This window comes from Melozone crissalis, unplaced genomic scaffold, assembly GCF_028551555.1.
Source record: "Melozone crissalis strain CALT ecotype California unplaced genomic scaffold, PUWL_Pcris_2 ptg000013l_1, whole genome shotgun sequence".
In the NCBI taxonomy this organism is placed as follows: domain Eukaryota; kingdom Metazoa; phylum Chordata; class Aves; order Passeriformes; family Passerellidae; genus Melozone; species Melozone crissalis.
In genome coordinates this window covers 13,461,100-13,486,812 of record NW_026535791.1, presented here as the reverse complement: position 1 = coordinate 13,486,812, position 25,713 = coordinate 13,461,100, and the positions used below count along the sequence as shown (strand labels likewise).

Below are 25,713 nucleotides of genomic sequence, written 5' to 3'. Positions count from 1 at the left end.
GGAATATAAAAACATTAAAAGCAGACATGCTATTTTCCTGAACAAGTTACATTATTAGTTCAGAGAAAAGGGATAAGCAGCTAGTAAATACTGAAAATTGCTGCCGACACAGCTGTAGGCCTTCCATCGTCAGCCAGCTTTGCAAGGACCATGAATGTTGCTCACCTGCCCAGCCATAGTGGGTAGACCCAGCCAAGCCAAGCAATCAGGTCACACCCCACACCTGGTGTTACTCCTTTTAGTGGAAAGATTTGATGTTGTCTTGTTCAGGAAAGGTCAAAAGTGTAGAAAAAGAAGAGGAGAGCTCTCTCACTGCTAACTCATGGCACTGAGGACCCCCAAATCTATCTTTGTCTTTCACTTATGATGTTATTTTCCAGTGTCCTCCATTCTCACTACAGCCTGAACTTCCCAAGTGCTGAGCATACTCAAAGCTACCAACACCTCTGCCAAGCCTCACCTGCTGCAAGCAGCACTTAATGGGGTAACAAAGTTAATAGGAGCAGAGAGATACAGCATGCAAACACATAAACTGTTCACAAATTCATATGCATTAATCTCAGCACATTTATACATACACATGCACAGACACATATGCACATATATGCACACAGACACACGCAGTTATGAAACTGTTGGTATGTTCTCACTCAGAATCTGGGTGAAGTATAAAAACCCAGTACAAATACAAACAATAGTTTCACATTATTTGCAGTGAAGTCTTTTAATCAGGCTGTACCCACTCAGATCCCTTCTCATTTCCCTCAAATGTTGCAGAAACTGGCCACCACTGCAAAGAAAAGGACAGACTGGTGGAGATTTCAATCAGCAGAAGCTACAGCAGGAGAGAAACAGCAGGCAAACAGGAACACAGATAAGGCCCCACAGTGGTTTTGAACATGGGCGCAGATGGAGACCAAATAAGATCATTTAAGTGCAGAGCATGACACAAGTCCAGAAGAAAGTGAGAGTAAGGGGGGAAAAGAGGCCTGAACACACACACACACACACACAAAAAAAAAAAAAAAACCACCAAAAAACCCCAAAACAAAAAAATTCAATGCTGTGAATATCCCTTAAGGAAACTGAATTATCAAAAATGTTAGAAAGTCCAGCACACAGTGCCTTAGGCTCTCTTCCTGCTCTCTGAATTTCTATTTTCCTAGAGCCAAGGAGCCAATTACTGCCTGTGAAACCAAAGACAACATCCTTAAATAACCTGCCCTGCAGACACATAAGACCACAACTCTTTATCAGGGCAAAACTATCCCCATTGCTGTGTATCTATTGCTTGCACATTTGCTCTGTCTCTTAGACAGCTGTAAAGTTTATTCTATTTTAACACATGAAATTTGGAGTCAGGTAGAAATAAATAAACCAAAAAACCTTTTGTCAGAAATTAATTCTCAGTAAGTTCTGCCCTTTAGATTTTATTCTTGTGGGTAAAATTTTCTACAGGCCTCATATCAGCCACCACATTTGAGCAACTTTACTCTTCTCTGCCCTATTCCTTATGGTAAAAACCACAACTGCCTCAGGATTTCCTGCTCATGAAAATAAGTTGCCCAGCTGTAAATGGAACAGGGGGAAAATGTCACAAACCAAGCAATAGAACTATGTGCATGGGCCCTTCACCAAGTACTTGCACTTTAATACATACTTGAAGAAAATCACTACATTTTAGGAGTTGCTTATTATATCTTACAAAACTAATGATCCCAATTGACTTTTAAAAATGTAACTTGGTTTGCAGGGTGCTTCAGTTATTCACCTGAAATGAAATGTGCCTGATGTGCTTCAGAATTGAAACTTCAGGGTGCAGCCACTGCCAGTTTTGAGTGATTTTTGCCTCATTTGTGTCTACCTCTAACAACACTCCAAACCCCAAATCACTGCTGACTAGGAGAGTGTATTTATGAGGTATCATTGTTACTTATCTAGATCAAACACCTTTCTGAGGTATCCTCTACTAGGTCAGCATTTCATCTGACCCTTGAAGACAAGCCCTGTGATGCAGAACAGCAGTAACTGAATTGCAGGGATATTTACAGTTCTCATTAAGTTTTGCGGTCAGTAGTCGCCAAGGCTGCCAATGTCTATCCAGACTGGCTGGAACAGCCAGGCTTCAAATTAAATCTAGTGATGAACTCTTCCTTTCTCAGGTGTTTGGTACTCCAACTGCCAGGCAGCTTGCTGGGAAGAAGAGAACAGATGATGTCTCCTCCTCCTCCTCAGCCCCAACTTCTGTTCACTAGGGAGGTCAAGCTGCACCTTTTTCTCTTCCCTATCTGCCCTCACAAGATGAAAACTGTATGATATATCTTTCTCCAGCCAGTACAGATGTTTTGTTACACTGCAGCTTCCCTCAGCTGGGGTACAGCAGTTGAAGACACCACCTGCAGTGATAGCCTCTGTTAGGTAAAGAGGTTCATCAGGCAGACTGAAATCAGGATTTAGAAGCAAGCCTTGGTAGACTGAGGCACAGGTTCTTCACTAAAAAATAGCAGTAATTCACTGCCTTCTGCCTGCAGCCCCACACAGCTCAAGCCTGAGCTGCTCCTTCATGCACATCCTACATTGACTTTCTCCTTTGCTTCTATCAGCTTGACATTTGAATTTAGGTATTTACCTTTCAATAGTGTAGTCCTACCTTGCAATTATGCCTCCATTAAATCCAGGGCTGCTCTTTACTCTGCAAATGGTAAAGAGTAAACTTCAAGCTAGCTACTTGAAGTTTAGCAGTTTCACTATCATGAAATCAGATTTTTCCTCCTTGCTGCAGGGAGGCTTTTTCAAGGTGTTAATACAAAGGCCTTCCCCCACATCAGATGCATTAGACCCATTAGTAGTTTGAAACATAGCTTTATTCCCAACTCCTCCTGAGCTTCATTATTTTATACTTCTCTTCCCAGCTGTTCCACATTGGAATCTAGCATAAGAATTGTTTTAACCAAATTTGACATCCCCCAACAGTATCTATATTATCACTACTTAAAATCCTACTGTTTTTCCATGAAGGTCAACTATTTCACCAAAGTATCACAGCAGAAAGCGCATTAATACATTCAACAGAAATTGGTAGACACCATATTAAAAAAAATTCTACTTAATATTTTAGGGGGTAATTTAATACTTAATATTTCGGAAGTAAGTTTGACCCTTAGCTTTCACCAGAGCTGTCTTCAAGCACATTGGCCACAAAAGTGCCCTGTGTCCAACACTTGGGGTTGCTGTGGAACATGAGACAGCTAATTTCTGAATTTCAAAACTGTAGTGCTACATTACTCTTACAAAAAGACATTTGCTTTCATGGTATTTCAAAAATAGTTACAAAAGTCTGTACTGGTAACAACTGTATCAAAAGACAGCAAATAATCTAATATAAACTACTGTCATTAAAATTCCTGCTTCTCTGAAGCTCTCATCTCTAAGTTGTTTACACATTTTTCATGTTTTGATTACGTTGTTAGGAGTTTTGCTTCTGGCTGTACAGACTAATTTTAGTAAGTCTCCATTCCTACACACCTTTTGATTATCAACATTGCAATACAGTGTGGGTAAGGAGGTTGTCTGTAAGGCTTTAAATAGATTCTGATACATCAGCTTTGGGCCTTTAAATTATCAACTACACACCAAAGGAACTAACATTCCTTAGTTGCAACACGTTTGATTTAGGCAAACCAGTCTGCAGAATGTTTAAACCATACACATAATTAAAAGGTCCCATAGCACTCTTATACCTTAATTAAAGCAATCTCCATACTCTTACTTCAAGATACTTACTGGAAATCAGTCAGTCCCTAAATCTGTTTATTCACCATGTGAAATAAAAAAGAATGTTTCCAGACCCACCACTGGAAAGAGCCATGCTTGATACCTATACATATACACCATATATGCTGTCCAAGTCACAGTCCTTCCATATTACTGGTCACACACTTCCCATGTCTCCCATCCTGTCTGTAACACCATCTGCTGCCCCTCACCACCAATTCCAAAGGGAAATTCCACTTCTTCCAGTTAGGGAGTATCTGGACTAATTCAAATATCCCACACCTATTCCACATCCACTGTTACAGGAGTACTATGGGCTTCAGAGATACCCTAATTGCAAAATACTGCTTTGACAAGTCTGCTACTTGCAAATACATTACTGAGAATGTCAGTATTTTACATTCCTCTCAAAGATGGACATGACTTGGCCTTTCCTCCCTCTCCCCTACTCAACCACACTTAACAATTCAAACAGGGTTTAAGCAAATTCTGGAACAGCAGGATCTATTTTTGCCTCCATTCCACTACCGATTTGTGTGACAAGATCATTTCCATTTAAAATCAGCAGCTCACAAAGATTTCAAAGTAAATAGAAAAAAAGCTAGAAGCAAACACACATGCTAAAAATTAATTATATTCTCTAAATTATTCAATGCTTAACAGACGTATTCAAACTACAATTTGAATTACAGTCATCTCTGCAATTCAATTCAAGGCTACTGAATAAAAGCAACTCCAAGCATATCCACATGCCAAATTTAGCATGCTGGATCAACAACACACAATATTCAGTGAGAGAACAGTGAGGATCAAAAATTATCCAGTTTAAATTTGGAGAGAGTTTAACTTCTGCTGATTTTCTTTACTACTGCCAAAAAGACTACTGAAATACACCATGCTAGTATGAAGATTTTTCATTTAATACCCCACTTCTTCATAACACCACACGATTGATTTCCCCACATTTCATATAATCCTTTTAAGTCCTTAGCTCATAACTGTATGATTTCCCATTCTGAATTCCCACCACAGACGTAGCTTCATTATTTCCAGATAAAACTACACTATCATTAGCCAAGAAAATAACATTTCAAACAAAGAAGCCTACAAAATACAAACAAAAAGTGAGTGCTCATTTGGAAACTAAACAGTAAATGGACCATCATCCAAGTTCAGTGTAATGTGAAAGTAAAGTGACAAAAATGAATGGTTATTCATTAGTAGAAGCAGTAATTCCCCAAGAAGCAACAAAGTCCTGCATGTTTATTTGTGCAGAGATGAGTTATATTTTAGCAAGATATTACATGCATGATATCTGTCCAAGCTTTTCAACATGGGTTTAATGCATGATATCTGTCCAAGCTTTTCATGTGGGTTTAATCACACAGTGTACTTCAGGGAGGAAAACATTTAACAAATGTAGCACTACAACTTTACTCCTAAAAAGGTTTTAGTTTGTCTTAAACAATGGCTTAATCCCTGGTTATATGCAATTAATCAAAATGGCAACATATAAAAGAAAGAGAGTAAAAGTTTTGGGAGATATTTTATTAATGTACAATTTTATTAGCGATGTACAATAGACATTTTAATTCTCTATTTATCCTGTCTCCTTGAAGCTTGGTAAATGCTTGTTTGTATACAAAACTACACAATGCTTTTTCGTGAGGACCAGAAACTCTGAAAATATAAGTGCTACAGTATATTTTGTAGTGATTTAACACGTTGTCCAGAAGAGTTACCAGCCACTTCAATGAAGGACTTCTAAAAATATTTCTGATCAAGTTCAAATGCATCTGTTCATAAATAATGATTGGTTTGCTCATGTCCATTATACTGCTAAGTACAAATGTCTCCAACATAAAATACCGTTTCAATACATTTTTCCACATGGGACAACTAGATAATCCAGACATATTTACTTTTAAACAAGGCTAATACAAATTTACAAGTAAAGTAACTTCAAAATTTATTCAGAATAATTATTTTTGCAACCAGAAGCTTTACTTTGGACAACGCAGAAGTATATTGCAAGTGACATTCTGCAGCAGAAGCTGGAGGCTTGAGAATAACAGCTAAGAGAGACTAAATATCAGCAATACACACTTTTACAAGAATTCTGACCATTCTGAATGTTAACATTAAAGATCAGATGCTTCAGTTTGTGCGCCTGTCAATCAAAACCTCCACACAAAAGAAAAATTAAGAATTTCCCACAGAACACAGTATTTCAGAGAACATGTTAGACACTGGCATGACATTTCCCAGATCAGATTGGCAACTGAAATTTAACATCCACATGAGCTTGTTTCGCTAAGCTTACTATTTCAGACAGCTTCACCACCTGAAAAACAGAAAAGAAAAACCTAATTTCAAAACAATTCTAACTTGACTGAGGGGATCAATCTTTTTAAACAAAGTAATACCAGGGAATCATCAGTAAGATATCAGAGGGAGTAAGGGGTGGGATTACTATTTAGCTCAGTACTTCTTAATCACTTCTAATTTAAACATAATCAAGTCTTCTAGAAAACATCTCACAGAGTTAAAAAAGTCTGCTTCTCATTTATAACAAAAATGCTAAGTTATAAATTTTATGTGCCACTTTGTTATTTGAAGTGTTGAGGTGGCAGCTCACAAGAAATTCTATATATCTAGAAGCTACTTCTCGTCTGAGTTTTTGTTGCAAGCACTTCTGGATCTTATTTTGATACCTTAAGGAGCCTTATCTTCTCCTGCATAACAACTCTAAGTTTCTCTGAACTATTTTCTGCTTCGAATGAAATGTTATAACAGAGTAAGCGGTTCTTTGGGAAAAAAAAAATTAGTAAGTTTCCCCATGACACAAAATCCACCAGGTATCTTCTAATTTTTTTGCTGTACATTTCTAGTACAACTTTCTTCTCCACAAACAAAGTAAAGCAACACACACACAAATCAGTGCATCTGAACATCTGAATATCTAATTATCTTATGAGGCCACATCATGATCAACTATGGTTTTAAATGGTTTTAATAATGCACACTGAATTACAGTGGTTGATAAAAAGAAGCCTTACATTGCATTTTTCAGCCACTTCAATTTAAGTATTTTCCCCCAATTAATAAAGCTAAGCTCTCAGTCATTCCCCCACCAAGGGGAATGGCTGACCTGATCACTGATTTGGTTTTGGTTTGTGGGGTTAAACAGCTTCTGACTACATCTTTGCCCCCCTGACAAATTATGCACTTAGTAACTTGTAAAATATTTGCTTCAGGCACAAGTAGCAACTGGCACTGGGATTTATCCTAAGCTACCTGTAGTTGATTGAATGGAGTTTTGACTTTTCAGTACTCTGCAACAGATGCTGTGTTCTGAAAAGAATATTCATAACCAGTTATCTTACCATTTTTGCAGCTTCATCCAAGTCATCGCACGCAAGGATTTTGAGGCCACTAGCTGTTATTAAAGCTTTGGCATCATCAACTCGTGTACCTTCAGAAACAGATAAAATGCCACTCTTATTGAACAGGAGATTACTACTACTACCATCTACTAGTCTCATATTTCTAGGAAACCTGTTCCAGAAGTTAGTGAATAATTCTAGAAAACAAGATTAGTAGTTAAAAACCAGGAAGTCTCTTTTTATTAACTTTCCAATCCTCACCATCTAAATTCAAGGTTTGCTTTATTTCCCCATTGACTTCAATTCACAGGCAGCTTGCTACACAGTATATAAGCTTAATGACACCTTTCAATTAGAGAGAAATATATTTAAATATATATGAAGCACACTCACCTTGCAACCGTACCACAATAGGAACTTTCAGCTCCAAATCCTTTACTGCCGTAACAATGCCTTGTGCTATGACATCACATCTCATAATGCCACCAAAAATATTTACCAGAATAGCCAGTACCTACAGAATCAATGACAATATTCACATTTAAAATGGCCAGAGACACATCAGATGAAAGCAGTACACAGCCTTCAGTCTAAGGATAATTCAAGCTCTTTAATTGTATTAAGGGACTCTGCACGAGACAGAACATCAGCAACCAAAGTACAGCTATGTAGAGTCACACATAACAGAACAGTTACTTCAGAAAACTGTATTTGTCAACTATTTATCTTTCCATTGCTAACAGTACTCCATCAGAGGTACCCCCACACCAGTAACTCCACATACTGAAAACGGGAAATTTTAAAAACTCATACACAAGAGCCTGTTTACACAGTTTACCTAAAAGCCAGCATGCTTAGAGATAAGCTATTTGAAATACATTTAATTCAGGAGAATTAAGCCAACAATTAAGGGAACTCAAGTGGTAGAAAGGAAGGGTAAAAAGAACCATGGTCAGAGATGAAAGATGAAACAAAGCAGGAATCGAAATGGGTAGACAGCCTTAGGTGACAAAACAAACTCAACAAGACAAAACATTCCTGTGCAACTGGCTCCTGAACAGTAACTTGGTTCCCATGATCTTGCACTTAGACTAGCTCATCTGTGTCATGCTGTTCTTCCTCCTCCTACTAATGGGCAACTCAGACTGGCACCTCAGAAGGCTGTTCCAAAGGAGCCCTGAACTGAACCCTGAGTGCCATCTGTGACACCAGGGGGCTGCACTGCTCTTTGAGTTTCAGCAACAGGAATTCCAGCTATAGCCATTGCTTTTTGATAAAATAGTGAGCAACTGAAAGAAAGCAGAAAGGAAAAGCTGTCTTAAGAAGTCTCTTTGGACATCCTCTGTCCACACATCAGCAGAGAATTTGCATTGCAAAAACTCTTCCCAAATCAGCAACCCTCAGATTCTTCCTTGTTTCTTCTCTTCTCTCCTCTCTGTAATTCAGGTGCTCTGTGACTGTGTCCCTCATTGTTCCCTCAATTTTCTGGAAAAATGTGAAGAAATGCAATGAGGATGGGCTGATGGAGCTGAGGTGTTTAGCCTGGAGAAAAGGAGGCTCAAGCAGGACCTTATTACTCCTTACAACTGCCTGAAAGGATGTAGCAATGTGAGGTTCTCCCTCCTCCAAAGTAACAAGCAGTCAGATAAGAGGAAATGGTTTCAAGTTGCACCAGGGGAGTTTTAGATTGGATATTGGGAAAAATTTCTTCCCCACAAAGGTTGTTAATCATTGGCACAGGCTGCCAAGGAAGTGGCTGAGTCACCAACCCTGAAGATATTTAAGACTTGTAGATGTGGTGCTTAGAGACATGGTTTAAGTGCAGGACTGGGCAGTGTTAGATTTATGGTTGGACTCAATTTTAAATGTCTTTTCCAATCTAAATTATTAAATTATTCTGTAGCACTCTTGGAGCGTGTTACAGACCCTGCATTTGATAATAAGTCTTCCCAATAAGAAAGAGACTAAGCTCCTCTGAAATATCACTCACTATTTGTTTCTGGCCCTTTCCAAAGATGAGCAAGTGGTACATAAAATTGTGGTGCAAAAGTCTTGCAAGATCTTGCAAGTTCATTCCCACCTTTTGTGGTTACCCCTTTTAAAACAGTTTTCTTTATTTTTAAAAAGCCCCAAACTGCCAAGTTCCCCCTGGGATAAGCACCTCATATAGACCATCAATCCAGCCTTCACACAATTTTTGTGGAAAACCTCTTCCTCCAGCTTCAACCAATATATTATTTTAATAATATTCAAGCACTTCTGATAAATTTCTAATAGGGTAAACATTAAAGCCCTTCCAAGCCCCTTACAAAGTTATTTTATCTTACATTACATATAATCAGTACCTTAGAAACGTGTTTGTGCACAGCACAGCAAATATTCATCTCTACAACTCTACACAAAACACAGACCCAGCTGCAAAACTGGTCCAAAAGAAAAACAAAACTGGAAAACCAACTGAATACTGCTTTCTGTTTAAACAGCAGACAGTGGGAGTTTCTGACTCCAAGATTTCTGGAAAGATTCAAATACAGCTGTAACTTCAACCAGAAGACACAAAAATGCCTACTCAGTACCCAGCCAAAACCCCTACTATTTAAAAAGGTAAAAAAAAAAAAATCCATAGATTATTAAGCCTCCTTCATCTGCACCAAGATGAAGTTAATATTTCCATCTTCTCTCTTTCTAGTTCTGTGCTTATAAAACAGTGCACTAAGCCTTGTCCTCCAAATCATAGCCTGTTTTACCACTGTGTAGGACCTTGATATGCCAACTCTTCCCTCACCTTTTTATCAGAGGTAATAAGCTTAAAGGCTTCTGTCACTTGCTGCGCTGTAGCACCACCACCAACATCAAGGAAGTTTGCTGGAGTTCCGCCGTGAAGTTTAATTATATCCATTGTGGCCATAGCTAAACCAGCACCATTGACTACATGAGAATAAAGATAACATTTAGGAATTCAGTTTATGAATCCATTAGGTCATTTAAAATTCATTAAATAGTACATACCTAAGCAGCCTATGTTTCCATCCAACCCTATATAGTTGAGATCTGCTTTAGCAGCATCCTTGTCTCTTTGGTCTTCCTGTGTCCAATCCTGCATATCAAAGATCTTCTTCTGACGATAGGCTGAATTGCTGTCAAAGTTTATCTTTGCATCCATACACAACACTGAAAGGGAAAAAACCCACCATTACTTACCATCATTTAATATTATAGTAACAATTCAAGTGCTACATGAATGTGTTGAAGTACATTAAGTTAAACCTGGCAGCTAGGTCATGCAGTCCAAACACAAAGTTTTGCTACAAAGACACATATACCACTATCAATAAATATAAGATTCTCTCCTGTTTCCCCATACAATCAATTATGCACAAAAAGGGAAGATAACTATTTCTTGGGACACTCTAGACCCTAAAACGCTTACAACAAGCTGTTTGATAAATCTGAGCAAATTATGTTTTCTCTGATCACTCTGCAGCCTGGAAAAGAATGGGGGGAGTGTACCACAAGTAATTAGCATAAAACTAATCCTTAAAGAAGGTCTCTGATTTGAGTTTTTTTTCATCCATCTTAGTTTTAGCTTTTAGAATAAACATATATAATGCGTGCATGACAATAATCACACAGAAACAAAATGAAAGAGTGCCTGAGTTGGAAGAGAAAATGCTAGGAAAAAACACACAGAAGTAAATTTACTTAAGATTTAGCAAGCAGAAAATGTACAGTATTCTTTACATCAGAAATAACATTGCATCACTTCATTTCTATCCCTCAGTGAAAATGATATAAAAATGACAAGGCATGAGAAACAGATGGAAAAGACTGCTCTATCCTGATCACTTAAGCATTATTAAAAAAAAAAACCACACAAAAAACCACCCCAGTGACAGTAATAACACACTTTGATGAAAGAGCTATATTCATATTTAAATTTCAAACTGTTGAATCTGAGTTCAAGCACAAATATTCTCTACAGGTTTATTTTTTGTAGAATGGAATTGGCTGTGATTTAACATTAAATAACTATTCTGCAACTGGATATGCTAAAAGCCTCATAAATATCAAGATATTACTTAAACCCCTACAGTCTTTCCATACATCACACTCCATCAGTTATTCTAATGCCACAAAGGCAGGAGATTTCTCATAGTTGCTACTATTCTGGTTAACATCACAGTACCAATTTGGGATACATGTGGTGGTTCAAGTTCCAATTTATGAATTTTGTAAAGACCTGATTTCCAGGAATGCCTTATCCTGGGTAGATGTGCTCTTTATTAAAAAATTAAAAAAGGAAGTTACTTACACTTAAGAGCATACTTAGCAATTAAGAGCAGATTCCTACAATATTTAGATTCTCAAATTTATCTGCTTTATTATTTCTTTTTCAACATACCATGTTGACTAACTCCTCTTGCTGTATACAGCTGAATTTTTATCAGTGTTAAGCAACATAGATTTACAGAAATGTCAAGGTGTTACATGAAGAGTATGAATAAGAAATATTACCAACTCCTGATGCATCTTCCACCATAGGATTTATTTCTATCATGGTAGCATCATATTTCAGAAAGAGATTATATAATTTGATCATATTTTCAGCTGCTTCATCCACCAGATTAGGGGGAAATCCCATTTTCTGGGCAAGCTGAAAGTAAAAGAATGGTTATTGTTAACTCATGTTAGGGTGTCTCAGTTTGGCTATTATTTCAATGTCACTGGAATTTGTAAATGTAGAACCCACCATGTCTACTGGGGGAAAAAAACCAAACTCACTCTTTGGTTTGAAGAGATTGTTTTCAATATAGAACACTACACTTATCCTAAAAAAGAGCTAATAAAAATGTATCATGCTATGCCTTTGCACAGCTGTATAAAAGCTAGATAAAGTAGTGCCATGCAGTTGGATTTACACTGATTCACCTGACAATACTTAAATATCTCGTTCAAATGGGCTTCAAACAAGGATTTAAGACAACTCAGCAGGTGAAATGCACACACCCTTTATAAAAATTAGAAGCAACTTTCCCATCCTCACTAATGTGTACTTTCCCACATTAACAATTACCCTAACAGCTTGTTCCTTTTTTATGCCTTCTACTATATCGATGGGTTCCTTAATTATCGCCTCAGGATTCTCTGCAGCAACATCTTCAATATTAACACCACCCTGAGAACTGCCTATCAGCACAGGACCCTAGAACAAAAAGGGAAAAAAAGCAGCATAAGTAATTTGATACCACACAATCAAAACTTAGTTCTTCCCATAAGATACTTCACAGCAATAAAACCTTTTTTGTTGAAAAATTTAGCGTATCTCCTCAATACCTCCATATAAAACCTTTTAATAATACTTTCCAAACGTTCAAGTGTATGTCAGGTCCACTTTCTTTTAATAAAGAAAAATTTCCTCTGTAAAGCAGCAGCAAAACAATTAACACTGACATACTATTTTTAAATTTTAATAGAAAGATTCAACTTCATAATCATATACATTTTATCTTTTAGATGTCACCAGAGAAGTGTAACTACCTTCTCCCCTCCACCTTCTCCACTCACTCCTACATAAATACAGATCGAATGCCAGGCACTCATTTTTTCATTCTGCTATGCTCCAACTCCAAGGACAAATGGAGGGCTGCAGAACCTAGTGATAAATTACTGCCAACCATACCTGTTCATTAGGAACACAGTGCTCAGTAACTAAAGCCTTCACTGAAAGTAAGCCATTGCAAAACAAAACAGCACTCAATTATTCATTAATAAAAGCAATTAAGAAAACAGAATTGACAGCATTTGCAGCTGAGTTTATTTTTAAAAAAGCCAAATCTCAACAAAAACATGAGGGACTCACTACATGGAACCTAAAACTCTCTCCTCCAGTTCACACTAAAGACATACCTTGATCCCTTCAACCAACCTTCCCTTATCACCACCCATGCATGGATTATGGCCATGGGTGTACTAAAGCAACACCTCCTATCAGTAGAACTCAAAGATTAAACAGCCTTATAACTGTTGACAATTAATTATAGAAAATGTGACCCTGGTTCAGAGAACATGTTTAATAACCACACCACTCCCCTCCCATTACCATCCTTCCAAATGTAAATACATAGCTTGCAAATTATCCTGCATCTAATAGCAAAATTCAGTTCAATGAACATTTTGGATATTCTTATCTTGAACTGTCAGTAAGCTACAAACAGATCATAAAATAACTCATCATTCCATAGAACTGACCAAAGTGAATAGTTTTGCTTAAAACACAAACCCCTGCTGGCAAATAATAATCAAGTTATAAAGTGCCAGTTTCAGCTGGCTATTTTAATCATTTTTCCCCTCCTTAAAGGAAGAGGTTTACAACAACATCAGGAATAAACACTGTGTGCTATTCAACCTTCACACGTCATTCTTTTGAAAGGCATTTCCTCATCCTAAGTATCCTATACAAGTTACAGTAATCACAAACACATCTAAAAACATGACCCATAAAGTCAACAGTAAAAACCAAGCACATCCCTATCAAAAAGCAATAACCCACACAGTATGATCAATATATGCTAGTAAGACTTATCTTTTATACAAGACCAAGAACAAACCATGAAAATATGTTTCCCTTCTTTATCTAATTTGCTACAATCAGTTACAGTAAATTTTATTTCCATAAGTATCGTTGCTTATTGCTTACACAAATTTAGGAGTCTGAAGTCTGTTCATTTACAGCATTTCAATGCCACCTTGTGGTGCATATGGTAACAGCTGAATGTCCCTTGCTCTATTCCAGCACACATCTCAATGGAAGTGCCCAAGGCACGTAATTCAACACAGCTGATACTCTCCTATCAAAAAGAACACTACAGAGGAAGATAAAGGAACAAATACTTAATTCCTAATACAGCTATAAAAAAAAATTAGAGTAAGACCAGTTTTCTCATTCCTCCACAGAAAATTATTTCATTCATATTTAAATATCCCCTAATTACCAAAACCAGTGCCTCTGCAAACTTTAAGCATCTGATCAGACAAAACTCAGTTTTTCTAAGCTTCAGCAAATCAAGCTCCAAGATCTGTTCCAAATCCTGGCTTCATTAAAGTTACTTACCAATTCATGTTCTATACTCCAAATAGAACACTTGTCTGTCAGAAAACACTGACATATTTCAGCAACCACATTTGAATTGTAGCCTAAAAAACTACATACCCACTCATACAGCCCATACACCCAGAAAAAACTGGCTTTCATTTTCCTTAAAGATATGAAGACAGACCTCTAGGCCCAAATCTTCTTACCCATTTCCTGGAAAGCATTAGTATAAGAAAACTACTAGAACTCTCAAAATCAAGAGACACACCAGTGCACCTCTGGGAACCTTCACACACCAGAGAAAAAGATGTTAGATTTATGCAGGACCATTTGCTCTTCTACAACATTGTAACTTATCTTGTTTCTGACACTTAAAAATAAGGTGTAAATGCACATGCACCCATGTAGCTGTGGTTTTAAACTAAATTGCATAATCCAGTAGGCAAATGCAAATTAAAACCAAAATGAAAATTACCCCCTTATTCTACCCATCTCCCCTTTGGCCATGTAACTCCAAACTTTAGTTGGGGCTACCAACACTCATTTATTATCCTGTAAATATAAATTGTAGCATTACATCTTTACAGCATTTAAAAAGAAAGTCAATCATATAGTCAGATACACTGGAAAACAAAATTTAGCTTGTATACTTCTGATTTTCGAAAGCAAGTGAACAGTAAACACTTCTGTTGATTTTTTTTAAATTCAGTTGTAACAAGCTAATTAGCTTACTTCTATTTCTAATATTACTCACTTGAAAAGACCTTTCCATTGTTATTGCAAAATAGTATTCTCTCCTGGGATATCTGCGTTCACAGACAAATACTTGATTGCATATCCTGCCCTTCTCTCCTGTCTGCTTGGTAAACAACTTCTTTCCAATCATTTGGGAGGAGACAGCCTTTGCCTCTTCTGGACTAGAATAAAAGAAACTCAGAATGTGACAAAGAAACTGCTGTAAAAACAGAAGTAGCATTAAAAACGTCTTATCTAATTTTTGTTATTTTAAGGTTAATAATTAAAACCCTGGTTTTAAAGAAAGCAGTAGGTTTAATCCACAATGTGAAACCTTGAAGTTTTTCCACTTGGATGGATAATTTAGAAAGAACTTACGAAAAAACTATTTTCACTCCTCCTTTGAGGCCACCTTCAAACGTTCCTTTTCCTCTACCACCAGCTAAGACCTGTGCTTTTATCACAATATCCTTTGAACCTAGAACAAAAGAAAACACAAAAAATGTCATCTATGACCATAAAACAAATTGCTTCAAGTAAAATAATAAAGGCTGCTTTAATTTTATCCCCCTTTCTCCATGTCCACCATTCAAAACACCAATGTGAATCGAAAACTACATTGCAAATCACACAGATAGTTCCAAAAATCTCAAATAATCCACAATTTGCAGATTTAGGCTGTTCTGTGAGCAAACTTTGGTGAGTTAGTACTCAGAAATGCTGGTGTTCTGATCATCTTTAATACATGCTAGAGTCACATATGATTAAGCACCCAGTAAGAAATAGTTAGCACCTCACAGATTATTAACAAGATGGAACTGAATCTGTGACACACCATATGCAAGGTTTTCCTCAAACAATTACAAATACCCTGTACCTGTAAACCATTCCCTTCCCAGCAATGATATGTAACTACAGCACTTACCCAAGCCAGCTTGCCAGGTGCACTCTGGCTTCCACCCAGCACAGCACTAAGGCATAAGCTTGAGTGCTTTGCAGAAGTCAGAGGCCTAAACAAACCCATTATTCTTCCAAGAGTAGGCAAAGTAAGCCCTTTAGTTGGCTTTAACTGTTTAAAAATCCTTTACAAAATATTCTTCTAGGAGGGGAAACCGGGTATTTGAGTTTAAAAAGTAAAGCATGAGAATATAACAAAAATCAACTGGGATACTCTGAACTGTCATTGAGAGACTAAAAAGCAAAGAAAAGTAGTTTAAAAAAATATGAATGCTGAGAGGACATGAGGAGTAATGGACTGCAGAAAATAGGGAGGCTAAGAATTGCCCTAAATAGGGCAATGTTCTTTTGTTCTTAGGCAGAGTCTATATGCACCACTACCCTGATCCTGGAAGATATTTTCTTTAAAATGTTCTTACTGAGGTGCATTATAGTATTCTGTCAACATACAGATATCCAAAAGAATGTGAGAAAAACAACGTTTAATTTTTCACAATCAGTTTTGGCTGTAACATCATTGGACTGATCTTTATGCAACAACTGAGTCACTAAATGAGCAGATTACTAATGATCTGTAAATTGTTTTCCTCTAGCACTGCAAACTAGCTGCTTGATTGCATAAACAAGTTCAAGGTTTATTTGAGCAGCTCTGTCTACAAGCAATTAAGCTGCACAGATGTACCTGAAACAAACTTAAGACAGTAGAATCCAACAAAACCATAACCCATCATGCAGAAAGTTCACTGTTCAATAAACATTTTTCCCACAGCTCCTATTGAAAATTACTCTAAAACAAGAGGAAGTGCTTGGTCACACACCTCATCTGCAGTGTTCCAGCAGCAGCACTGTCACACAATCTGACACAGCAAAGAACTGCTGATACACAGTAACCCAAGGAAAAAATCTGGAAACCAGCAGCTACCATAATTTTCTACTCGGTATCAACAGTTGTGCCCTTGTTTTTTTTGCTTACGTGGCTTTGAAATACTGCTAGGCTTGTGTTTCAATGAAAAACAGCAGTTTCTGCCCTGGAGCAGATAACCCAGCAAACACATGCCAGCAGACACACCACCACAGAAGGGCCATCCTGCCTCCAGCCCTCAGCTTTTCACTCCAACCTCGCTTCTGGTGCCGGCAGAAGCACTTGTGCTATCGTGCCTTCAAGCACACCAGAACAGATTCCCTGAAGGCAAAAAAGCTCATCCAGCAGACAGACAGTGCTTCTGCAGCCTTGTGCACCGTGTGACAGGCACACACACAGAAACTTCAGTGAGCAGGACTTCAGCTTTCAGCAGCAGTAACAAATCGTAACGCCTGAACAAAGGGCACTGGAACACCAGGACAACTCAGGTGGGCAAGCAAGCTAAAGGCCAATGCATGAACCTCTGCACAAGCATTTGGTAAGCATCACATTTCCATGTTAATGGCAGTCAGCCCTAAAAGCACATATAAGTACAATAGCCTGAAAGAAACAGGAAATGCTTAGAAAATTAAGAGTGGATACCAGTGAGAACAGGTGTCTGAAATCAGAACACTGATTTACCATTCATCTGTTCAGGACAACAAAAATCTATAAATTTACTAACACTACAGTTATCACCTTCAACAATCAGTTATTAGCTAGACAGTGAAAGAGTTACACAGTCAGCAAACAAAACCATCTTCACTTCTATCAGTAGTAATACCTATTTTTTGGAAGGAATAATTTCTGATTCTACAATTTAACCTTTCAAACTGTGAGAAAGATCAATGCATGCAGGCAAGCAGAAAGATATCCATGTAAAATGCAATCTTCTAATAAGCTTATTAAGAGGCAAGAAGGGTCATTGTTCCACTGCATCTCTGCAGTTTCCTGTGCAAATGGAAAGTCCAATGATTACAGCACACAGGTCTGATTAAAATGTTCTGCTTTACAAGTTTTCATTCTGACTTTTGTCAAATCACATTAATTGCCACTTCTCTGCCCAATACTATCTGTAGCAGAGGTACTGCTTTCCACATATTACAGACACCTTCAAAACAACCATGTAAGCCTAATCTATTCTGACAAGGCAGACAACAGTAAAGGGCAGTGACAGGTTAGTAACTCAAGCGTCAATCAAGTTCTCAACTACTACTCAACTGCAAACTTATCCTGGGAGAGACAGAGACCTGTAACAACTTCTTCAGTCTGTATTTCAAAGTTCTTGCACAGAAAAAGTAACCCTCCATTTATAGCACAAGCTAATTTTTTCTTGTTGCACAGATACAAAAAAACCTAAATTTAAACAAAACCTAAATTTAAATATTTACTGGCTTTAGGAAAAGATGGGTTTGTAACTAACAACAGGAGTGTTAATATAATTAAAATTCTGACCCTAATTCTGTCAACAGAGCAGAGAATCTCTTCAGAGTACACTGCATTTCATTAGTAAGTATAGTCACTGTGAATTTTAACTTCAAAATCACATTTTTTCAGCATTTGAAACTTTTGGGTATTAGAATACTCATTGCATGCAAATCAAAAGTATAACTATTGAAAAAATTATGTGCCAGGAATCATCATCCTTCCACTGAAAGGACCACACCAATCAGGAGACTGAACAAGATGTTTTGCTATTACAAAATATCCTCTACACAAATACTTCCTAACATTAATCAACTGCATCAAATTCATTATCAGCTCGCAAGACAGGTTTGGTTTTGTCAACAGCTAAAGCAGAGCAATTAAAATACAGAGGTCAAAATTTGAATGTGCTGGTTATTCAAGTCTATTTTAATTAGTGAATTATCATCAACAATATGTTTTGATATTTTAACTTCAAAGGGGTGAAGTGCTACAGAAGAAAGCAAAGGCTGAAGCAAAATGTAAGATTCAGATGCCAAAAAAAATTACATCTGCCAGAATGTAAGTAAATGTTTGGTTTCCAAACTACAACTGCTGTTTATCTAGAGATTTTGACCAGGTAAGTAGGAACATAATTGCATTACTTTTTTAACACCTGGGGAATTTCTGCTTACGTTTGCCACCTTAGATCATCATCTATATCCTAGAGCAACTGAATAAACACACTGGAATTTCAGACAGCCTGAAAGAGATCAGGAACACAGACAGAAAATTGACCAACAAGGAAAACTGATAATGGCAACCAAAAAAATACCATATATAAAAGTATGACAAACATGAGTTCTCACTATGACATAGACTAGAAAACCCCAAAAACTTAAGTCAGACAGCCAAGATGAGTGTGGCATACACTAAAGAGAAAACCATCTCAGCTTTTTGCCACACTGCCTGGAATACTTTTTTCATGAGCTAATAAAGAAAAAGCTAGTACTTTACCTAGAAAATAATTGCACACATTGTACTAAGCTTTGATTTCTGACTAAATCAAGCCTGGGATCAAAAATTCTATTTTTAAATCTACCCAGGTTCACACATTACTTTTCAAAGATTTTTTAACAGCTACAAGTTGTATGTTTAAGCAACAGATGGAAAAATAAATAACACTGATAAGTACTTAAAAGATGTTAGTCACATTGAAAAAAATCTAGAAGGCCTGAAAAAAATCATGTATTAATCACGTAACTGTCAGCAGGAATACAGCCAAAGCAATTACTCGAGCTATTCTGTAGAAAGCATACCAAAACAGAACATTCTTTATAAACCACACGGACATGGAGCTGCACTGGACCTCAAACTGCAACAGCAAAAGTAGCACACTCAATTCCAGGACCTTTCAGTCTCCTTTCAAGAACTCTTATGTAGAAAGGTGAAACGTTTTGCACTCACTCTCTCAACACCTCCTATTTTATACAGTTTTATATTTTATTAAAATTTGGCAGTCTGGCATGCACATAAAGCTGTGGGATTCTTTACCTGAAAACCCAACAAAACCACGAGCACACAAAAGTGGCTTCAAGATATTAATGTCTTACAAAGTCTTACTTCTCAAATCATCATGAATCGAAATACATGCTATTAAAAAACCCAGACAAGCACACAATATGTCACTGCCCTTTCACTCAATTGTTACCAGAGCAAGGGATCAGGAAGCATCAAAACTTGAGTTACAGCAATACATTGCACCTATGGAAGTGTCTCTTAATAAACAGCAATGTTCATTTCAAATAGTGTGTTCTGCTGAGCTACCTGCCATCACAATGATCAAGCATCTGCTCACTAAACAGTCTTTAGGTCCATTAGTCATGTTCTTGGTAACACACACATATCAGCTTCTCAGTCAGAACTGGTCACAGTGCTAGCTGGAATGCACACATGGCTAAGAGCAAACCATAAACTTCAAGGGAACCAAGTCATGCTGCAGTCTCTTATCAAAGCTGTGGAACAGAACTTACTCAGCTCATTTGTTTCTCAAAATTTAAGTGAGTGATTATGGAACACTGATTTAGCTGCAGCCACAACTAACCTATGATAATCTCTGCTAACAAGAAGTTCTCATTTGCTATACATTGGGATAAAAATTTACCCATTTCTAAGTGAAGTATTTGCAAAAGGGAAGAAATCCAATGCCAAACTCAACCTTTAGTCAGAAATCTGCTCTGTGTAAATTTACCAGGAATATGTGGATCAGCGCTAGGGAAACAGAGCAAAGAGTATTACCAACTGTCTTTGTAGTGGTCTAGATAAACATTTGATTAAACAGTTTAGCATATAAAAGGAAAAAAAAAATCCCATATACTGGTAACTACTTCCACACAACAAAAATCAACAATGCGTGGGTGGACTAAAAAAAGTGGTGGACCAAAAAATGTTTTCATTCTGATAGAGTTTGGTTTGTGTTTTGTTGATTTTTTTTTACGTACTAAATGAAAGCTAGCAGCTAAATGCCTACAAAAACAAAAAAATCCAAAACACTGGAGCAAAGAATAATGTTACCACTCCGAATGAGTTCTGGACTTGTTTGAGCAATGCCTCAAAACCTCAAGCTCCTTCAGTGTGTGTTCTCCTTTCAGGAAGTTTTCCCTTCCTTATCTCAAGTACCAAAGAAAGCCACAGCATCGACTACACACCAACTCCATCCAACAAATAGTTGGCTGACAACCAGAAGTCCTGAATTCCTGTACTAAAGGGATGCCAACTCACACACTTCACAACTTCATTCTTTTAATCCCCAAGAAATTGCCCAGAGTCCCACACTCAGATAACAGGCATGCCTATGATGTCACAGGGAAGACACAGAGCTATAAAGGAGCAGCCAGATCCATACCCACACTGCTGGAGGAGCCCTCTCTGAGCAGCAACAAAACAAAGGAATCCTGACCTACGAGTTTCCAGGCTGCTGATTAAAGAGCCACAGACAAAGGTGCTCTCCTTTTCCTCCAGCAATATCTGTGCAAACATTAAAGTAGAGAAAAGGGGTATGCCTGATTTGGGAAGTTTTGATCCTGCTATAAACTCATCCTTAACAGAAGGTAAGGTTTTGAAGTTTAAATCATTCTCAGAAGTATATCAGCAACTTCCTTTCATATTAATGAAATTATTATAATTTTGTATCACTCACTCTAATAACAGGAACAAGATAAAGAAGGTATCTGACAATACCTGAATTTCTGGGACATCATGCCTGAAGGAAAAGCAGCCTTTCAATTCTTTTCTACATTACAAAGCAGCATAACTCGCTCTAGAAGAAAAATTATCGGTTTTTTCAGATCTCATTTCTCACACTAAATCTCCACATGAAACTGAAATGAATCCTAGAAAACCTATAACCTCAGGAATCACTATGAATGTATCCTTTTGGAGGTGAATAGAGATTTGAGCATTTGCATAGGAGAAAGGAATATGACAACCAATGTCCTTCACTAAAACTTTGTGACAAGCCTAACATGTTTTTCCAGTGAGGAAAAAAAAATCCCAGACTTTAAACTACGAAAATCCCCCAACAAACAAATCAATCAACCAAAAAAATCCCTATCTTCTAATATCTGACACAATAGAAGCTGACTTCCAAATTAAATTCAAATTACACAAGATTTTATGAGGACAGATTGTAATTAAAGTGTCAAATTAACAGGCAAAGTCAAGTCCAAAATTAAAGCTCAATTCTAAATTAAGTATTTAAGTACCCAGAAAACGAGACTGGATACTTTTTCATCAACAAGACAGGAATTTAGCATACAACTACAAGCCATCAAAGTCCTCCCCTGCTGTGTGAATTAGCTGCATTCTGCCAGAAAAGCACATTCACAAAGGAATAGGATTTTACTCTTTTCTTGTAGCCTAAAGAGAAGTATGGTTTGCATCTTCTGTTCTACAGGAGATCTTGTCACCTCCACTGAAACTCTTCACTCAAGACTTCCTCTAACCTTGCTGAAAGTAGAAAGAAATCCAAGACTTGCACAAAGTAGAGTCTATTACTCATCTCAAAAAGGTTTAAGTAGTTATATTAGTCTAAGCTAATAAAATTTATATCTGACCTACTCCTTCCTAACAAGAAGGCTGCTTCACAGGGAAGGCTCTCCTAAAGGGAAGGTATATTCAGAACTCCAAGCAACATCTTACCAAGAAAGACAGAAAAAGTAGGTACACCTTGTATCAAACCCATGCCTATTAGTATATGTTCTCTTTAATGTTATACCTATTTCTTTTGCTATTTTGTAAGCTTCATCTGGTGTATTGGCAACCACTCCATGTGGAACAGAAATGCCAGCCTCCTTCAACAGTCCCATGCTCAGGTATTCATGCAGTGATAGCCTCCTCTGTGGCTGTTGTTGCAATTGAAACCCATGATTGTTGAGTATTCCTGGACTTCCAGCAAGTACCTGAAGGAAAAGAATAAAAAGATAAAAAAGAAAACAAAAAGAAGAATGTTACTGTTGTGAAAGACTACCCTCTTTGTTTAGGTTTAAAAACCAGTCTACATATTAAACAAGTATATTTTAGTGTTCCAGTGCAAACACCTGAACATTTAATCCTACCCTTCCACATTAGTCATTCATATCAGGTCTGGTATTTGATTTTGTGAGGTTTTATTGAGCAGGGGGAAAGAGCTGGTGAAACTACTAGCACTGACAAGGACTGTAACATAAAGATCAGCAACAACAAATGCAAAAAAACGTTTGCTGCATCTTTTCTATTTCACTATATGTAAATAAGACCTTAATTTTATACACAAACAAAGCAAGAAACCTACTGAATTCAGCTAATCCATGAATATGGCTGATCACCAAAAGACTCAAGGTAAAAAGATTACAAACCAAACTTACATACAAAACAAACCTTTGCTTTTATTTTTATTTTTTTAGTATGCACCACTGGCACAAGCACCGTAAAAACCAGCCTGAAACTAGGAAGTTTCTAACAAGCTAGATTTTTTAGGCTCTATTTCACTTCAAATAAAGGAAACAAGCAGACGAAACATGAGCTTTACTACAGCATTCCAAGCCAGCGAAGCGACAGGGCCTACGTAGAGGTTCCTTCTCCAAGCAGGACGTCCTCTCCTTGGCACGACCCCAGCGGAGAGGCGGCCCGGGAGGCTGCGTGTAACTCGAGAGGGGCACTCAGGGCGACCTTCCCCAGACGTGGCAGGAGGAGAAAGCGGCAGCGAGCGTCACACACCGTGTCACACACCGTGTCACACACCGTGTCACACACACCGCAGCCTGCCGAGTTCCTCCGTGTCACCGCTTCCCACGGGTGCTGCAGCCAAAAACAAGCCCGCACCCCCGAATGGCATCCAGAGGAGCCAAGAGCAGAGGCTGGGAGGGGGGAGCTGCAAGAAGAGTTGAACTGGCACAGCCCGACCCCTCCTAGCAGCAAGGTGACGGCGGAGATGGAAACACGGGGACTTCCAAGCAAGATAGGGGACAGGCGCGCTGAAAAGGAAGGGAAAAGCAGCCACGCAGGGAAGACTTGCTACAAGCAAGAACAGCGGCTGCGGGGAGCCGTACACCAAAGGTGAGCGCCGGGCTGCCAGCCGCGCCGCAGGGCAGGGCAGAGTAGGGTAGGGCAGGAGGGCGGCGGGAGGGCGCCGAGACGGACGCTGCTCTCGCCGGCGCTCCGCAGCCCCAGCCGGACCCACCCCGCTTCGGCCCCAGCCCACCCCCGCCCCCGAGCGGCCGCTACCTTCCCCGCGGTGGAGCCCAGCGAGGCGCGGAGGCCGCTGCCCCTCAGCCCGGCCGCCACCCGGCTGCAGATCATGGAGGCCGCCATGGCCGAGCCCCTTCGCCCTCGGGTGCCCCCGGCAGCGCGCACGCGCCGCTCGCGGGCCGGGGCGGGGCCAGGAAGCGCCCGGCGCGGCCCCGCCCCTGCAGTGACGCCCGCCCGCCCGCCCCTATGCTGAGGGGCGCGTCCCGGCCGCTCGTTCTTTCCGCCGTTCTGGTTTTAATAAAGGTTCTTTTAGCTTCGCAAGGATCCTAAATGGGCTGTAATCCACCCACAACCTTCCGACCACGTCGGTCTCGGTTGGCACCGCCTGTGTTGAAAGGAAGGAAGGAAGCACAGCTCCCTTATGCCACGCCCACACTCCCTCCCGCTTCAGCTTCCCAATAGCAGAACTTAAGTGTTTTCGCTCCAGAGCATTACTATTTTTGGTTTCGTATTTCAGGGTGTGTCCGTGCAGCAACGTAAACACAACCATTCTTGCTTAAGACAACCATTCTTACTTAAGACAAGGGGGAATGGTTTTAAAGTGAAAGAGGGCAGGTTTGGATTAGATGTAAAGAAGGCATTCCCTGTTGTAAGGATGGGCGGCGCTGGCACAGGTTTCTCAGAGAAGCTGTGCATGCCCCATCCCTGAAAGTGTTCCAGGCCAGGCTGGATGGGGCTCTGAGCAACATGGTCTAGTGGAAGGTATCCTTGCCAATGGCAGGTAGGTTGGAATTAGATAATCTTTAAGGTCCTTTCCAACCCAAACCATTCAGTGGTTCTAGTATTTCTAGATATTTTGCAGCCCCTTCCCCATGCCACGACCCTCATTTCTGCCTCACACAGCTCCATGCTGTGCCGCCCCCTCTGCAATTCAGTGTCCGTACTTTTACTTGGGTGGCCTCGACTCGGGTCACCAAGGAGCTGAAGCAGGGGACAGGTGTCCCTGCAGAAACTAGTGACCAGACCTTGTGACTCACCAGCAGGCAAAGCTTTTTCCTTTAAAACAAAATGGTAATGAGGAAAATAGCATTGGCCTGGGAAATTGGAACAAGAATGTCCTCTACCCATAATAAGAAAAAATGCAGTTACTTCCATACATTATGAACATCAAAGCAAGATCTGATGTGAAATAAAGCCGTGTCAGAGCTGTGATTCCTCTTGAGTTTTGTAACTTGAATTATCCAATAAATGGCTGGATGAGTTGCCTCTTTTTATTCTGGAACTGAAAATGCATTATCATAACTTCTCCTTGGGTGAGTATTGCAAAAGATGGAGTCATTCTGGTTCAGTTTTTTTGCTCCTGGCCCTCGGCTGACCTGCAGTTATTGTCACCTGTTAGCACGGCAGTGAGCTCTGCAGAGTGCTTAGCTCTGCGCCTCTGTGTGCAGACACACCAGCGAGGAGTATGTGTCACTGAACCTGGAAGCAGCTGCAAAATTTTGATAGACCATCCAAGATTTCCACCACAGCTGATAAAATATTTCTTCTGGCCACAGCAAGAAAGGGAAGAAGGGAAGAAAAAGCACTTGAACTCTGTGCTCTTTCTGCCCCCTGTACACACAGTGGCTCTTCAGTAGTCACAGGACCTGCTGCAGTTCCGTACTGCACAAGGCAGTACACAGATGCCATTTCCACCTACAGACATCTCCTAACTCCAGCAGACTCCCCAAAATTAC

At 39.0% G+C, this 25,713-nt stretch overlaps 1 protein-coding gene across 1 annotated transcript; it reads right to left on the bottom strand.

Moving 5' to 3' along the window:
* Nucleotides 1-5,301: 5,301 nt before the first annotated feature.
* On the bottom strand, nucleotides 5,302-24,155 carry SUCLA2 (succinate-CoA ligase ADP-forming subunit beta). Its single transcript, XM_054271972.1, has 11 exons — nucleotides 24,014-24,155; nucleotides 22,527-22,710; nucleotides 15,367-15,466; nucleotides 15,008-15,170; nucleotides 12,235-12,363; nucleotides 11,676-11,814; nucleotides 10,170-10,331; nucleotides 9,946-10,088; nucleotides 7,554-7,674; nucleotides 7,161-7,249; nucleotides 5,302-6,118 (listed from the first exon to the last, which is right to left on the bottom strand). The coding sequence occupies exons 1-11, from the start codon at nucleotides 24,098-24,100 to the stop codon at nucleotides 6,044-6,046; spliced, it is 1,392 nt and encodes a 463-aa protein (XP_054127947.1). The 5' UTR covers nucleotides 24,101-24,155; the 3' UTR covers nucleotides 5,302-6,043.
* Between the last annotated feature and the right edge of the window lie 1,558 nt (nucleotides 24,156-25,713).

What these genes read in the sequence shown, in the direction of transcription:
- SUCLA2 (XM_054271972.1), bottom strand. Translation starts at nt 24,100, where the DNA reads ATGGCGGCCTCCATGATCTGCAGCCGGGTGGCGGCCGGGCTGAGGGGC. An exon ending in CAATGGAAAGGTCTTTTCAA is followed by an intron (nt 12,364 to 15,007) that starts GTGAGTAATATT and finishes TTTTTGTTCTAG; the next exon opens with GGTCCTGTGCTGATAGGCAG. An exon ending in GGAAGATGCATCAGGAGTTG is followed by an intron (nt 10,332 to 11,675) that starts GTAATATTTCTT and finishes TTTCCCTTTCAG; the next exon opens with TGTTGTGTATGGATGCAAAG.